At 45.5% G+C, this 15324-nt stretch overlaps 1 protein-coding gene across 1 annotated transcript in view; it reads left to right on the forward strand.

Moving 5' to 3' along the window:
- Positions 1-15324, forward strand: part of LOC149284382 (extracellular serine/threonine protein kinase FAM20C-like) — a 53272-nt gene that overhangs the window by 18578 nt on the left and 19370 nt on the right. The window contains exon 6 of the mRNA XM_089496799.1: positions 8186-8366. Within this exon, the coding sequence (XP_089352925.1) occupies positions 8186-8366 (181 nt within the window). The remainder of the gene's footprint in view (positions 1-8185; positions 8367-15324) is intronic.

Raw genomic sequence — 15324 nt, forward strand, 5'->3', positions numbered from 1 at the left:
AGGTTCTCTTTGGCGAACAGTGATGTTAAGTTGGAGAGCAGCAGCTTTCTCGGTAGAGTCCTGCCATAGACATCATGCCTCCAATATTGTTCTTGTTGGGATGATGTTTTCATGTTGGTTGTTGGTATGAGGTGCCCTTTTTATCCCATATGTAATGCTTCCTGTTCTTCCTAAACAATTCAACCTTAGTTTCACCAGTCCACAAAACATTTTCCTAGTAGTGTTGTGGAGTGTGAAGGTTCTCTTTGGCAAACTTTAGGCGAACAGTGATGTTAAGTTGGAGAGCAGCAGCTTCCTCGGTAGAGTCCTGGCATGGAGATCATGCCTGTTCAATGTTTTTCATATGGTAGACTAATGAACAAAGATGTTAATTAGTTTCAATGATTCCTTCAAGCCTTTAGCTGTTGTTCTTATTTGCCTCATTGAGCATTCTGCATTGTGCCCTTGGAGTCCTTTTGGCTGTGTGTCCAATTCTAAGGAGAGTAGCCATTGTGCTAAATCGCCTCCATTTATAAAAAATTTGTCTAACTGTGGACTGATGAACATGTAAATTACTTTGTAACCCTCTCCAGTTTTATGCAAATCAACAATTCTTGATTGTACAGTAGGTCTCTTGACCTTGAGTTTGCTTCTTGAGAATAGCAAAGTCAAAATGCTTCTGTGTTTGTAATGGTATGGTGAGGTAGGACCCCAGATGGCGGAGTGGGCCAGGCCAAACAGGAACCAGGAAGTCAGAGAGCCAACCGGGTCAGACAGGTAATCAGGATAAGCCAAATCAGAATCCAGAGACGGGGTCAACAAGCCGAATCAATACCAGACGAGCAGGAATCAGGAGCCGAATCAGGAAACAGGAACGAGGTCAACAAGCAAAGTCAAACCGGAGCAGTCATTAACAATCTAATGCGCAAGCAAATAGCAAAATACACCAACCAATGGTGATCCAGAAGAGGAAGTCTGGGTTTAAATAGAGGAGGAGGCGTGTCCTGCATGAAGAGGTCACCCGAGGTTATAAAGGCATGTTACAAATGTAACGTGCGATATTACGTTTTGACCACACGGTGGCTGTGGTACCTGTTTGCTGCGTGGTCGGCCATGCGGTGAAGACGCCGACCGGGTAGCGGTGGTACTCGCTGCCCGGGAAGCCGCCTGAGGAGGAAGCTTCGCGGGAGCAGCCATGGAGCGGGACCGGAGAGGCAGGTAAGTCCTTACAGTACCCCCCCCTCGAGAAGGGCGACCGAAGGGCGACCAGGAGCCCCACCGGGTTTCTGGGGGTACCTGACATGAAAGTGACGAACCAGACGAGGAGCGTGGACTTCAGAGGCGGGCACCCAGGCTCCTTCCTCCGGTCCGTATCCCTTCCAGTGTACAAGGTATTGGAGGGTACCCCGGAAGAAGCGAGAATCCAGGATGGAACGGATCTCATAATCATCCATGGAGGAGACCGAAACAGGACCAGGACTGGCCAGCGTCCGGGAAAAACGGTTAAATACCACCGGCTTCAGGAGTGAAACGTGAAATGTACAAGGAATACGGAGGTTGCGAGGCAAGTCCAGTTCATAGGTAACAGGGTTGATACGACGGCGGATGGAATAAGGTCCAATAAAGCAAGGAGCCAGTTTTTTGGAGGGAGTACGTAGGCGTATATGTTGGGTTGATAGCCAGACTTTGTCCCCGGGCATGTAAGTGGGGGCTGGTAACCGTCTGCGATCATAGTACTTCTTTTGATCCTGAGAGGCAGCAATGGACGCAGAACGGACAGAGGACCACACTGAAGTTAGCTGCTTAAGATGGTCATCCAACGCAGGAACTCTCGAATCAGGGGATCCCGCAGGAAGAACAGTCGGGTGGAAACCATAGACACAGTAAAAAGGTGTATGCTGGGTAGAGCCTTGTACAGCATTGTGGAAGAAGGTCAGCCCAATCGTTCTGGTTGTCATTAATGAAAGCCTGCAAGGCGTTGGTTGGATCGTTCAGCCGCTCCATTGGTTTGGGGGTGATAAGCTGTGGAAAAGGAAAGGGTGATACCCACAGCTTTGCAGAAGGCTCTCCAGAAACAGGAAACAAACTGGACTCCACGATCGGAAATAATCACCTGGGGAAGGCTGTGGAGTCGTACAACGTCTCTGACGAAGATGACTGCAAGCTCCTTAGCTGTCAGTAATTTGACGAGAGGCACGAAATGAACCATCCTGGAGAACCGGTCAACAACAGTAAGTATAGTGGTGTAGCGATGACTATGTCCATGGCAATGTGGGTCCAGGGACGACTGGGTACAAGAAGGGGAAATAGCAGACCGGAAGGGGGAGTCCTGGGGGTCTTGGTCGTAGCACAAGTGTGGCAAGATTTAAGGAAGTCTGCAACGTCCTGTCTCCAGGAGGGCCACCAAAAACATCGGCCTAGAGCCTGACAAGTGCGCCAGAGACCAAGGTGGCCCGCAAACTTTGTGGTGTGGTGCAACTGGAGTATCTTCTCACGGTATACAGGGGGCACGAACAACTTGTCAGAAGGGGTCTGGGCTGGAGCAGAGGGTTGACTGGCTTGAATTTGTTGCAGAAGGGAAGAGGAAACGTCAAGAGTGACAGCAGAGATGATACGGTTAGTAGGTACGATGGGTTCCGGGTCAGGTTTCTCCTCTGAGGCAGTACAGAACATACGTGATAAAGCGTCGGCCTTGGTATTCTTGGACCCTGGACGATAGGAGATTATGTAATTGAAGCGGGATAAGAAAAGGGACCATCGTGCTTGTCGAGGTGTTAGTCGCTTGGCATCACCAATATACTGGAGGTTCTTGTGATCCGTGAGGATGGTTACAGGAATACAGGAGCCCTCCAGAAGGTGATGCCACTCAGAAAGGGCGAGAATCACTGACAGTAGTTCACGATTGCCTATGTCATAGTTCCTCTCCGCAGGAGAAAATCGTTTAGAGAAGAAGCCACAGGGGTGTAGAGGCCCTTCGTACATTTTGCGTTGGGACAATACTGCTCCGGTCCCAATTTCCGAAGCATCTACTTCGATTACGAAGGTTTGAGATACATCAGGATGTACGAGGATCGGAGCGGACACAAACAAGGTCTTTAGTTTTTGGAAGGCTTGGACTGCAGCGGTAGGCCAGTTATGGCAGTCAGCTCCCTTCTTGGCGAGATCGGTCAAAGGAGCTACCACTTTGGAAAAGTCCTGGATGAATCGGCGATAATAATTGGCAAAGCCGAGAAATCTCTGTAGGGCTTTAAGTCCCTGTGGTTGAGGCCATTGCAGAATGGACTGGAGCTTGTCATCATCCATCTCGAACCCTGTACCGCTAATGACATAACCTAGGAAGGATACACGGTTGACTTTAAATTCATATTTCTCTAGTTTTGCGTACAACTGGTTTTCATGAAGACGTGTCAGGACCTTCTTGACGTGAGTTCGATGTGAAAGCAGATCAGGTGAATGGATTAGAATGTCATCAAGGTAGATGACAGCGAATTGGTGTAGATAATCTCGAAAACAGTCATTTACAAAGTCCTGAAAAAACGCCGGGGCGTTACAGAGCCCAAATGGCATTACTGTATATTCGTAATGACCAGAGTGGGTGTTAAAAGCTGTCTTCCACTCGTCATTCTGACGGATACGAATGAGGTTGTATGTACCCCGTAGATCTAATTTCGTGAAAACTTTCGAGCCTTTGAGATGGTCGAACAACTCAGAGATGAGCGGCAGAGGGTAAGTGTTTTTTATGGTGATTCGATTAAGACCTCGATAGTCGATGCACGGACGTAGACCTCCATCCTTCTTGGAAACAAAGAAAAATCCCGCGCCGACGGGAGACGTGGATCGGCGGATAAAGACTTTTAGGAGATTTTCACGGATATAGGTCTCCATAGCTCCGGTTTCAGCCGGGGATAACGGATACACCCTTCCCCGTGGGGGTACTGTACCAGGAAGCAGGTCGATGGGACAATCGTAAGGACGGTGTGGAGGCAAGGAGTTAGCTTCCCTTTTGTCGAACACATCAGCAAAGGTCTGATATTGTGGAGGTAAGATGGTAGTACCTAAGGAGGCAGCCTTCAATACACAGGGTTGAGGTGAAACGCAAGTGATACACCGCCAGCAGGTGATCTCACGGGTGGACCAATTGATGTCTGGGTTGTGTAGCTGCAGCCAAGGGTAGCCCAACACTATGGGAGCAGCCGGAGAAGATATTACATGTAGAACCACAGTCTCTTTATGGAGAACCCCTATTTGGAGACGAAGCGGTGTAGTGTCATGGGTCACCGCTGCAGGTAGGAGAGGCCGCCCATTGATTGCCTCCACAAAAACCGGAGAGGCTTTCTCCTGCAAGGGAATGTTGTGGAGCCTGCAGAAGTCGCGGTCAATAAAGTTTCCGGCGGCCCCAGAGTCAATAAGGGCTGGGGCTAGAATGGTTCTCTCCTGGACTGTGAGAGCAGCAGGCACAAACATATGCGATGCCCGGTCGTGGGGAAAAACAGCAGGAAGGCCTAGAGGAGACTCCCCAATCCTCCTTAGGCCCTGTAGTTTCCCGGCTTCACGGGGCAGGAGCGCACGTAATGACCTTGTTTGCCACAGTACATACAGAGGTCCTGTTGGCGCCGGAGGGATCTCTCCTCCTCGGAGAGATGTGTGGAGCCGATCTGCATGGGCTCTTCAGGCGGAAGAGAAGCAGAGTCAGAAGCAGCCGGACGTGGTGCAAAATGTACTGGAGCCCTCCTTTGGCGATCTCGCTGTACCTGGCGTTCCCGGAGGCGCAGATCAATGTGGCCAATGTAGGCGATGAGTTCTTCCAAGTCCGTGGGCAGGTCTCGGGCTGCTACCTCATCTTTCAGGCGCTCAGATAGGCCATTAGTGAAGGCAGCAACCAAGGTGTCGTTGTTGCATGCCACTTCTGCAGCCAGGCTCCGGAATTCAATGGCATAGTCTGATAAACTGCGTGTGCCCTGACGCAGAGAGAAGAGACGTGACAAGGCAATATGGCCGCGACCTGGTCTGTCAAACACTTGACGGAAAGTGGTTACAAAGTCATTATAATTGTTGACCACTGGTGAATTGCGTTCCCAAAGAGGAGTTGCCCAGGCCAGAGCCCTGTCAGTGAGTAGGGAGATGACATACCCCACACGGGCTCTGTCGGAAGGAAACAAGTAGGGAGACATCTCGAAGTGAATGGAGCACTGATTGAGGAATCCATGACAGGTATCAGGATCTCCTCCATATCTGGGAGGAGGAGGTAAATGGAGGGTATGAAGACCTGGGTCAGCAGGCGGTGAAACAGCAACAGGTGCAGCAGCGGGCACAGGATGAGGACCACGTGTTGGATCAGTCCTCGCCAGGAGTGTTTGCAAAGCCTGAGCAAACTGGTCCATGCGATGATCCAGATTTTCAATACGGGCTTCACAGGTAGACGTGGGCCAGGCCAAACAGGAACCAGAAAGTCAGAGAACCAACCGGGTCAGACAGGTAATCAGGATAAGCCAAATCAGAATCCAGAGACGAGGTCAACAAGCCGAATCAATACCAGACGAGCAGGAATCAGGAGCCGAATCAGGAGACAGGAACGAGGTCAACAAGCCAACTCAAGTCAAACCGGAGCAGTCAGTCATAATCTAATGCGCAAGCAAATAGCAAAATACACCAACCAAGGGTGATCCAGAAGAGGAAGTCCGGGTTTAAATAGGGAGAGGAGGAGGCGTGTCCTGCATGAAAAGGTCACCCAAGGTTATAAAGGCATGTTACAAATGTAACGTGCAATATTACGTATTACTGTTTGCCACACGGTGGTACCTGTTTGCCGCGTGGTCGGCCATGCGGTGAAGACGCCGACCGGGTAGCGGTGGTACTCGCTGCCCGGGAAGCCGCCTGAGGAGGAAGCGTCGTGGGAGCAGCCATGGAGCGGGACCGGAGAGGCAGGTAAGTCCTTACAGTGTTTTTTTTTTAACACAAAGTAGCTCTAAAATACAACTGAAATCCTGTTTTATTCATTCATTGGACTCCAGGTTTGCTAACTCTTGACTCCGTTTACCTTTTGTTAAAGTAAGTATTCTAGGGGTTCACAAATGTTTTCCAACCCACACTGTTGAACGATGTATTAAATATGGACATGAACAATGATTTATGTGTTATCAGTTAAAACATGTTGTGTTTGTTCATTATTGTAACTTAGATGAAGATCATGTCATATTTTAAGACAAATGTATATATAAATGCTCATAATGTCAATGGGTTAACTAACTTTTCCTTGCCACTGTATAGGTTTTGCTTTAGGTTTTGTGTAATATGCGTTTGATTTGGTTGACAGCCCGGTTTATGATTGGCTTTGCATGTTTTCATTTTGCTGTTTGTTTATGATTTGGGTTATGTTTTGTGTTTGATTGGTTTTAGTGTTTCTTGGGTTTTATCATTATTAATGTTCTAATAAAAAATACCCCACACATAAAATTAAAGACTAGACTTGTGCATTCGTATTCGGGCGAACATAAAACTGAACACGAAGGGTGCATTTTCGTTGTTCAGCCCGAATACCGAAGAAAGGAACATGGCGACAGCAAAACATATACGAAGACACACAACATAAAGAATATTCGTGTTCGTCTCCGTTTACAAATCTCTCTGGTCCCTTCCCCATCTAGCCTACCTTATCTATGCAGCATCACAGGGGTTAACGGGAGCAGAAATTCGTAGGTTCGTTGTCAGGAGCCGTGCGAGCGACTCTATTGGTCGCCTGCAGGAGCCTCCTCTGGCATTAACCAATTGGTTGATGTTAGAGGAGGCCCCTGCTGGTGACCAATAGTCTCTCTTATGGACATTTAACTCCTGAAGGCGGACCTACGCATTTCCGCTCACATTAATCCCTGCAATTCTGCGTTGATAACGGGAGCAGAAATCCGTAGGTTCACTGTCAGGAGTTAAGGACCTTTAACATCTGATGGCGGAACTTGGCCTGGTGAGACCATGGTCTCCCTGCTCCAAGAGTTAAAGGTCTGTATGAGCGACTCTATTGGTTTCAGCAGCAGGATTTTAAAAGTCTGTACGAGCTACTCTATTGGTCGCCAGCAGGGGGCTCGTCTGCCTCCCACCAATAGAGTCGCTCCTACGGACATTTGACTCCTGACGACGAACCTACGGATTTCCGCTCCCATTAACCCCTGCGATGCTGCGTAGATAACGGGAACGGAAATCCGTAGGTTTGCAGTGAGGAGTTAAGGTCCATAAGAGCAACTCTATGGTCGCCAGCAGGGAGCTTTCTGCCATTAACCATTCATTGGTTGATGTCTGCCCTGCCGGCGACCAATAGAGTTGCTCGTACGGACCTTTAAATTCCTGGCAGCAAAGCTGCTGCGCAGTGCGTACCGCGATACCCCTATTAACCCCTACAAAAACGGCAAAAAACAAAGAAACAAAAACGAACACGAAGAATGCACACGAATATTCACCCGGACCGAACACAGGATTGGGCGAATATTCGTGGAATACGAAGATTTTGTTCCCCACGAAGACGAACACGAACTGTTGGCTGGCACCCAAGTATATTAAAGATCTCTGTTGCAAGCCCTTTTCCAATTAGTTTGGATTATGCTACACTACATTGATATGGGTCAGTTAGCACAGGAAAAGAGAGAAATTCATTGGTTTGTTGGATAACCCAAACGACTTTCTATGTCTTCTGCCATCCTTCTTTTTTCTCATTTCAAATATTATTCTGCAGCCACAGAATGTTTGTTTCCATGGAGACTGTAGAAAGAGAGGTCTCTGAGTATTTCATTGAAATGCAGATTGGCGAAATCTCCAGGAATAGTGCAGGGAGGCGACATTTTTTGTGTTTTATGTTCTGATAGAATTGTTCCTCTTTGTTCATTCATTGTGTGGAAATATCCAGAGATTTAAAGTCAGATGAGACTCGGATTCATTCTCACATCCCTAACTGTGAAAATGCAATCCTCAAATTCAATGCGCTTACAATTTTTTACTGCTTGTTCCCTTGTCCTGTTTACATTTGCCCTTTTAAATCTTTTTTTGCTTACTTTATTATCCCCTTATCACCTCTGGTGTTATAATAGTGTACAATGTAGTTACAATGCTTTAAATCGGTGCTTTCATATACTTAGGTAAGTTATGTTACAGGTACATCTTGTAACCTGATTAGGCGCCCACTGTCTTATCACTAACCCCCCCATACTATGTTTTTTTCCAGCTAACAACGTTTGCTTCTACGGTGAGTGCTCCTACTACTGTTCCACAGAGCATGCTTTGTGTGGGAACCCAGACCTTCTGGAAGGGTCATTGGCTGCCTTCTTACCAGATACAGTGCTGGCAAACAGGAAATCCTGGCGCAGCCCCTGGAGACGTTCCTATCATAAGAGTAAAAAGGCAGAGTAAGTAATAATATGATTGGGCCTGCTAATGTTTAGTGCAATGCATGTATGTCGCATGTGGTTGTTTAGGTTATTGGCCGAATTTATTAACCTGCAAACCACATTGAGCAAAAACACACCTTACCGTTTTAACTACACTTATAAATGGGGACCTCTGTCTTTTATAGATCCTGTCTGGCCAGTCTCATTGGGACTCCAGAGAATCATGCGGTGCCACAGTAACGGAAAAAAAAGTTTAATTTAGATTTAGATTACACAGTTGTAAATTAAGGAATTGATGTTCCTGTCTACTAGCCAAGTTTACACTATCTCTGCTGCACAGCGCTGGCCTATGGCTTGTATGCCTCTCATTTACAGCCCTAAGCCTTCAAAGATAACTTTTGACTCTTGTACAACTATGCTATAGAGACTTGCATGCATTCCACACAGAAACAGTTATAAGTGTAATCTTCCAGATTAACGTGTGACCCATTTTAAAATATGTATTGATTTAATGGGCAGGGTCTTGGGCATGTGGGATGGCCATGCATATGAAAGAGGATGACCTATCTTTTATCCTGCATGCTGACATGCTGGTCAAGCTTTATATCAACTGCCATAAATGGCTATTTATATATTGGAAAAATGTCAACCTCCCCAGCAAAAAACCGAATTCAAGAGATTACATACAGCAAAATAAAAAGGCATGAGTTAACCATTGCAATGATGGTTGAAGTAAAACCTTCTTACATTAAATAAAAGCATAAGTCAAGCTACTAGGATGACGTTTTCGGCACCACTACCGCTGTGGGGACAGCACAAGATTCCCCAAAATTAGAAAACTAATGTTGGATTGCTCATGCGGCCCTAAAATATGCTATAACTAACTTAACCACAGAGGTTGAAAAACAAACATTACATTACATTTATTTATATAGCGCCAACAGATTCCCTAGCCCTGTTATGATCAATGTAATATTGATCCCAAGTGTATTGTGTAAAGTATAAACTATTAAGCATGACGCATTTCCCCATGACTGTCATCATGGCAAACATGCATGGGATAATCGTATGGCTCCAGAATCAAAAAGAAGACCAAGGGCTGGTTAACGTTTAAGCCTTTACAGCAGATAAAATAGGCAGATTAGATGGGGTGAATGTTTCTCTACAAAAATAATCCTCCCATAATACTGAGTACTACCCCAAAGGATACAACACCCCAGAGGGCACCTGTTCTGCAGCTCTGGCACAGGCGCTGGCTGGGGGATCAAAATATCACCAGCCTTCTCTCTGTGGGGGGCAGGTAGCCAGACACCGGTGTCTACCACACTGCCAGCTCTCTCCAGTATCAAACTGGACTTCCGCCACTGGAGGATCAGAGCTGGTTAGAGAGATCATAGATCTTCCTCTAACCAGACCAAATCAAAGGTAGTGCAAGATCGGTTCATACGGGGGAGAGATATATTGTACAGAAAAAATAGTAAGAAAATGGAGAGGTAAAGACAAAGATAAAGGGGAGAAATAAGTATGAGAAAGAGCAGAGATTGGGATAAAGGGAAAAGATAGGGGAGAAAAGAGAGATAATGAGAAAAAAGAGATATTGGGACAAAGGGGAGAGATGAAGAGAAAGGAGGGAGGTTGAGATAAAGGGGAGGATGATTTTTTTCCAGAACCAAAAGGGCAAGAAACAAATGTCTTTGTTCAAAAAGGAATGAACACAAAATTGATCAGAAATGATTAGTGGTTATGAAAAGCAGTGGCATGACAATGCTAGGGCCCCCGGTTTTAAATCAAAGTGGCTGCATCTCATAACATATTATTGTCTACATGTTAAAATGGCACTTATATATGTACTGTTAAAGAACAGTTTGGTTTATGGCAGCTAATAGATTGTCATTCCCATATATATTCACAAATCTTGCATCAGTGGCAAGATTTTGGATTGTCTTTAGGTCCCCAGTCATGCTCTTAGCTTCTTAGTTTATAGTTCATTGTACCCCTTAATTTACACTGACAGGAACATTTAAAAAGGAAACATACTTAAGTATCAGCAGCAACGCCCCCTGCGCTGACGTTGGGGGCGTTGCTGCTGATGTCAGTGTGGGTTCCCGCTGACATCATAGGAAACACCCCTATTTAAAGGAAAAATGGGCGGGGAGTGGGGCATGTCAAGACCCCGCTCGCATGATCCGGAGGAGTCGGGTGTTGACCCAGAGAATCAGAGAAAAGGTACTTCTCCCGGAGTTCTCAGGTCAAACCCAGAGTGTTCCCAGGTATTGCGTTAGCCTTGCCATTAAATACCTACTCTGCCCCTCCAGTCTGGGCCTTTGCATCGCAGTCTAAGCAGTAGAGATGTGCACGGCGAGCCAAATCGATTCAGAGTTTAAAAAAAAAAGGTTCCCCCAGAGAAAGGACAGTCAAAGAGTGGCAGCAGCAGTAGTAGAGCATTGGGCCTGGGCAGGCAGACACTGGGACATCATAGGCACATGCAACCCTGTGGAGCAGGACTGGATTTCCCCAATTTTATAGAAATTTTAGAAAGAAAAGTGCAGAAAGAAAGAAAGTGCAGCAACAGCAGTAGTAGTAGTGGTAGAGTACTGGGTCTGGGCAGGCAGATAATAGGCACATGCAGCCCTGTGGAGCAGGACTGGATTTCCCCAGTATTATATATTATAATTATATAGCAACAAATTGATGATTTATGAAGACTTTTTTGGCTCTTTTGCGGTTATCATTATCTTGATTCGTACAAACCATGTCTATTCTGCTCGAGGGCTCCCTGCCGTGTGCCCTGCCAGTCCAGCTACAGATCCCGGTTGAGGTGCCTGTCCCCTATTCGAGTCCGAGGTATCTGTCCCCTATCCGAATCAAAGGTGCAATTCAGCCACAACGTTCCCAACACATCACCCAGACAAGGGACTTTTCAACCCGTGTATTACCTACTTGTTCTGCTGTGTAAACCAGTCCTGTTTGTATCAAACGATAAGCCAGCACACTCTAATTTAGACTGTTTCCTAAACATCCAGCCATGTGTGATTCTCTTAGCCGTCTGTAACTTCCCATCCCATACAGACGGAGACCCAGATATCCCCTCCAACTGGGCTCCTACCTGACTTGCTTACCCAAGTCCTGACAGGGGCTTACAATATCAAATGGCATGCTTTAGTTATACATGAAGATGTAGAGCCACCTGGTGGTGATGGGGAAAAGACCTTTTTTTTTTTAAAAAAAAAAAAAAGATACTGGTTTTTCTTTTGTCTTTAGGTCTCCAGTCATGCTTTTTGTTTATATTACCCTTCACTTTAAACTGGCAGGAGATTTTAAAAAGGGAACATATTTAAGTAGATGTGTGTAAATCCTCTAATCCCTTTTCTGTTATTGTCAGTCAGTTTTGTCAGATAATGGTGTATTATCCATGTGTTCGCAAAATGCATGTGTATAGTGCATTAGTTATGTTTCATAAAAGAGTGTCTGAAAATGTGCCCTCTATGTCATCTAGTTCAGCAGGGTGACATTTAACCCCTTCGTGACAAAGGCTGATTTTACTTTTTGTACCCTTCGTGACAATGGCCGTTTTAACATTTCTGCGCTGCTCGTGTTTAGCTGTAATTTTCTTCTTTCCCGTTTACTGAACCCACACACATTAGATATTGTTTTTTTCATGACTGCATAAGCCCAGCTGCTCCTACGGACCGAATCCAACACCTTCACCCACCCACCATAAATAAAGACATGATAAATAAAGGCATGACTCACTGGTGTGGGTAAGGGCATTGGCCACAGCTTTATTAACAGTTCTCCCATAAACACATAACATTGCCAACCAATAACAACCCGCCAGCTGCTAGGCCTAAGCCCAGCAGGAGGTTACAAACCACAAGATACCAAGAGTTCTGGCCCAGCGGGTGCCATCAGCCACCCGCCTCCCCAAGCCCATTCGGGCGCAGCTTCCAGATGCCACCACTTCCATGCTGACCAAAAAGGGGGGGAATCTTCCGCGCTGTGACTACAAAAGAACCACAAAGAAAAACACACATGCACAATGAAAAGTACAGTACAGTAAAATAGGGAGGGAGGGTGGGACAATGCCTGACCTTAGGCTCCAGGCAGGAAAAGAGGTAGGAGTGCCTTTCTCCTGCACTTTTACACCCAGTGGCGTCGCTACAGGGGGGCAAGGGGGGGGTATAGGATATTCCGTGCCCCCCCTGTTGCCCCCCCGCCGAATTTGGAGTCACCCAGGACAGTCCCGCATTGGGACTTTAACCCCTTGACTGCTAACGACGGCATGGTGCCGTCGCTAGCAGTCCCAGTCAAGTGCTAACGACGGCACCATGCCGTCACTAGCACTACCCTACCTTGATGGAGGTCTGTGGACCTCCATCACCACCTACCCCGGCGATCCGCCCCTCAAACTGAAGGGCATCACCGGGGCCACCCGATCCGCCCGGTGACGTCTCGCGCAATGACGTCACCACGCAACTTTATTAACAACTGACAATTGTCAGTTAAAGAGGTATGGGGGCATGCTGCTTAGATGCCTGAGATACAGCTACAGCAGCTATAGACCCCCAACATATACCGTTGGAAAGGTAATTACTTCATCTTTCCAACGGTATAATAGCTTGTAAAAAGAATAAAAAATGTTAAGTTAAAAAAATAAAATTTAAAAAAAAAGTTTAAAAAAGTATTTAAACATAAAAAAAGTTTAAGTATTCTAGCTAAATGATCCACTGTGGTAGCCAATGTTACCACAGCGATCATATAGCTATAAAAAGTCACATTCCCTTTTTAAAAATGGCCGATACTAATTTTTAATCCCATGATCCCTTTGATCATGGGGTTAAATTTAGCCAACGGTAGAGGGAGGCAATTTTTGAAATCCTGATGAACTGCAAATATTAATAAAATCATCCATTTAGCCTGTGTGGTACGTGAGTAACCATCTTATCCCTGGAGCGCCTTGCATTTTTACTGCAAAACTTATTTTTGCTGTAAAAGTGATTTTTTTCTCCCTTTACCATCATTTCTTTGGGATTGTAAGGGGAAAGAATGGTGTGTGCTTCTGTGAGTGAATGTATGGAAAGTATGGTGTGTGCTTCTGCGAGTGAATGTATGGAAAGTATGGTGTGTGCTTCTGCGAGTGAATGGAGATATGAAAGGCGTGTGAATGATCAGTAATTAGGGTTGAAGCCTTGACGTGGCATTACTGCTCACGTAGGAAGTTAAATTATGGTACAAAAAGTACACATTTGCAAGAACTACACCCCTTGGCACATCAAATGAGGGGCTGTATGTGTTTCTAGTACAAACCTGGAGTGCCCAAAGCGACATATTCCATCATTATTTGTGCAGTCAACTTTTGTCCTAGAAATACATGTAGCCCCTCATTTTAAGCTCCAAGGGGCGTAGTTTCTTAAAATGGATGAATTGTCCGAATGAGGGAGAGCATGAGTTAATATGTGGATGAATTGTCTGAATGAGGGAGAGCATGAGTTAATGTGTGGATGAATTGTCTGAATGAGGGAGAGCATGAGTTAATATGTGGATGAGTTGTCTGAATGAGGGAGAGCATGAGTTAATATGTGGATGAGTTGTCTGAATGAGGGAGAGCATGAGTTAATATGTGGATGAACTGTCTGAATGAGGGAGAGCATGAGTTAATATGTGGATGAACTGTCTGAATGAGGGAGAGCATGAGTTAATATGTGGATGAATTGTCCAAATGAGGGACAGCATGAGTTAATGTGTTTGTGTGTATCATAGATGTATAATTGTGGAAGGGCAAAGATGGCACTAGCAGGATGTTTGAGCCTTGGGGACCAAGATGGCACAGGCAGGGTGTGTATGGGACAAAGATCGCAAATCTTATGTGTGTTATCTGGGTGCTGGCCAGGTTCTATGTGGGCAGTGTGGACGCCAGGGCTGACTTTGGGGTGTGCAACCTGTGATCTATGCAGTAGAGCAGCAGGTAATGCTAGCAGAATGCTTGGTTGTATAGCGAGAGGTATTAGCAGTAAAAAGAGGGAAGAGCTCATGCCGTTGTACAGATCACTGGTGAGACCTCACTTGGAGTATTGTGTACAGTACTGGAGACCATATCTCCAGAAGGATATAGAAATGTTGGAGAAAGTGCAGAGAAGGGCTACTAAAATGGTTTATAGATTACAAGATAAACCTTAGCAGGACAGGTTAAAGGATCTTAACCTATATAGCCTGGAAAAAAGACGGGACAGGGGGGATATGATAGAAACATTTAAATACTTAAAGGGAATCAACAAGGTAAAGGAAGAGAGTTTATTTAAAAGGAGAAATACTACCACAACAAGAGGACACAAGCATAAACTAGAGGGGCAAAGGTTTAATGGTAACATCAGAAAATATTACTTTACGGAAAGGGTAGTGGACGCATGGAATAGCCTCCCAGCAGAAGTGGTAGATGTTAATACAATAAAGTCATTTAAGCAAGCATGGGATAGGCATAAGGCCAAGCTAGATATAGGATAAGGGCAGGTACAAAAGGAAAGTACTCAGAGGTTGGGCAGACTGGATGGGCCTACTGGTTCTTATCTGCCGTCACTTTCTATGTTTCTATGTAATTTAGGGGGTTTAAAATATACCTTTAATACTGTGTTTTTATGTGAATTCCAATTGACCTACACCTGCAAAGCTGGGTTTCTGTGTTATTCTGTAGATCCATATCTGCTATGCTATGTTTCCATACATTATGTATACCTGCAAATACAGGGTTTATATGTCTTGTTCAGTTGATTAATACCTGCAATGCTGTGTCCATGTATTTATTTGATCTATACCTGCAATGCTACATTTCATATATTATTATTGTACACCTGCAAATACAGGATTTGTATGTCTGATTCTGTTTATTTGATATATACCTTTCAATTTCAATTGATCTATACATGCAAAGCTGGGTTTGTGTGTTAATGTGTTGATCTATACCTCCTATCAGCAGCAGGAT

The sequence above is a fragment of the Sceloporus occidentalis genome, unplaced genomic scaffold (genome assembly GCF_023333645.1).
Source record: "Sceloporus occidentalis isolate IW3139 unplaced genomic scaffold, rSceOcc1.0.p SCAF_94, whole genome shotgun sequence".
NCBI lineage: Eukaryota > Metazoa > Chordata > Lepidosauria > Squamata > Phrynosomatidae > Sceloporus > Sceloporus occidentalis.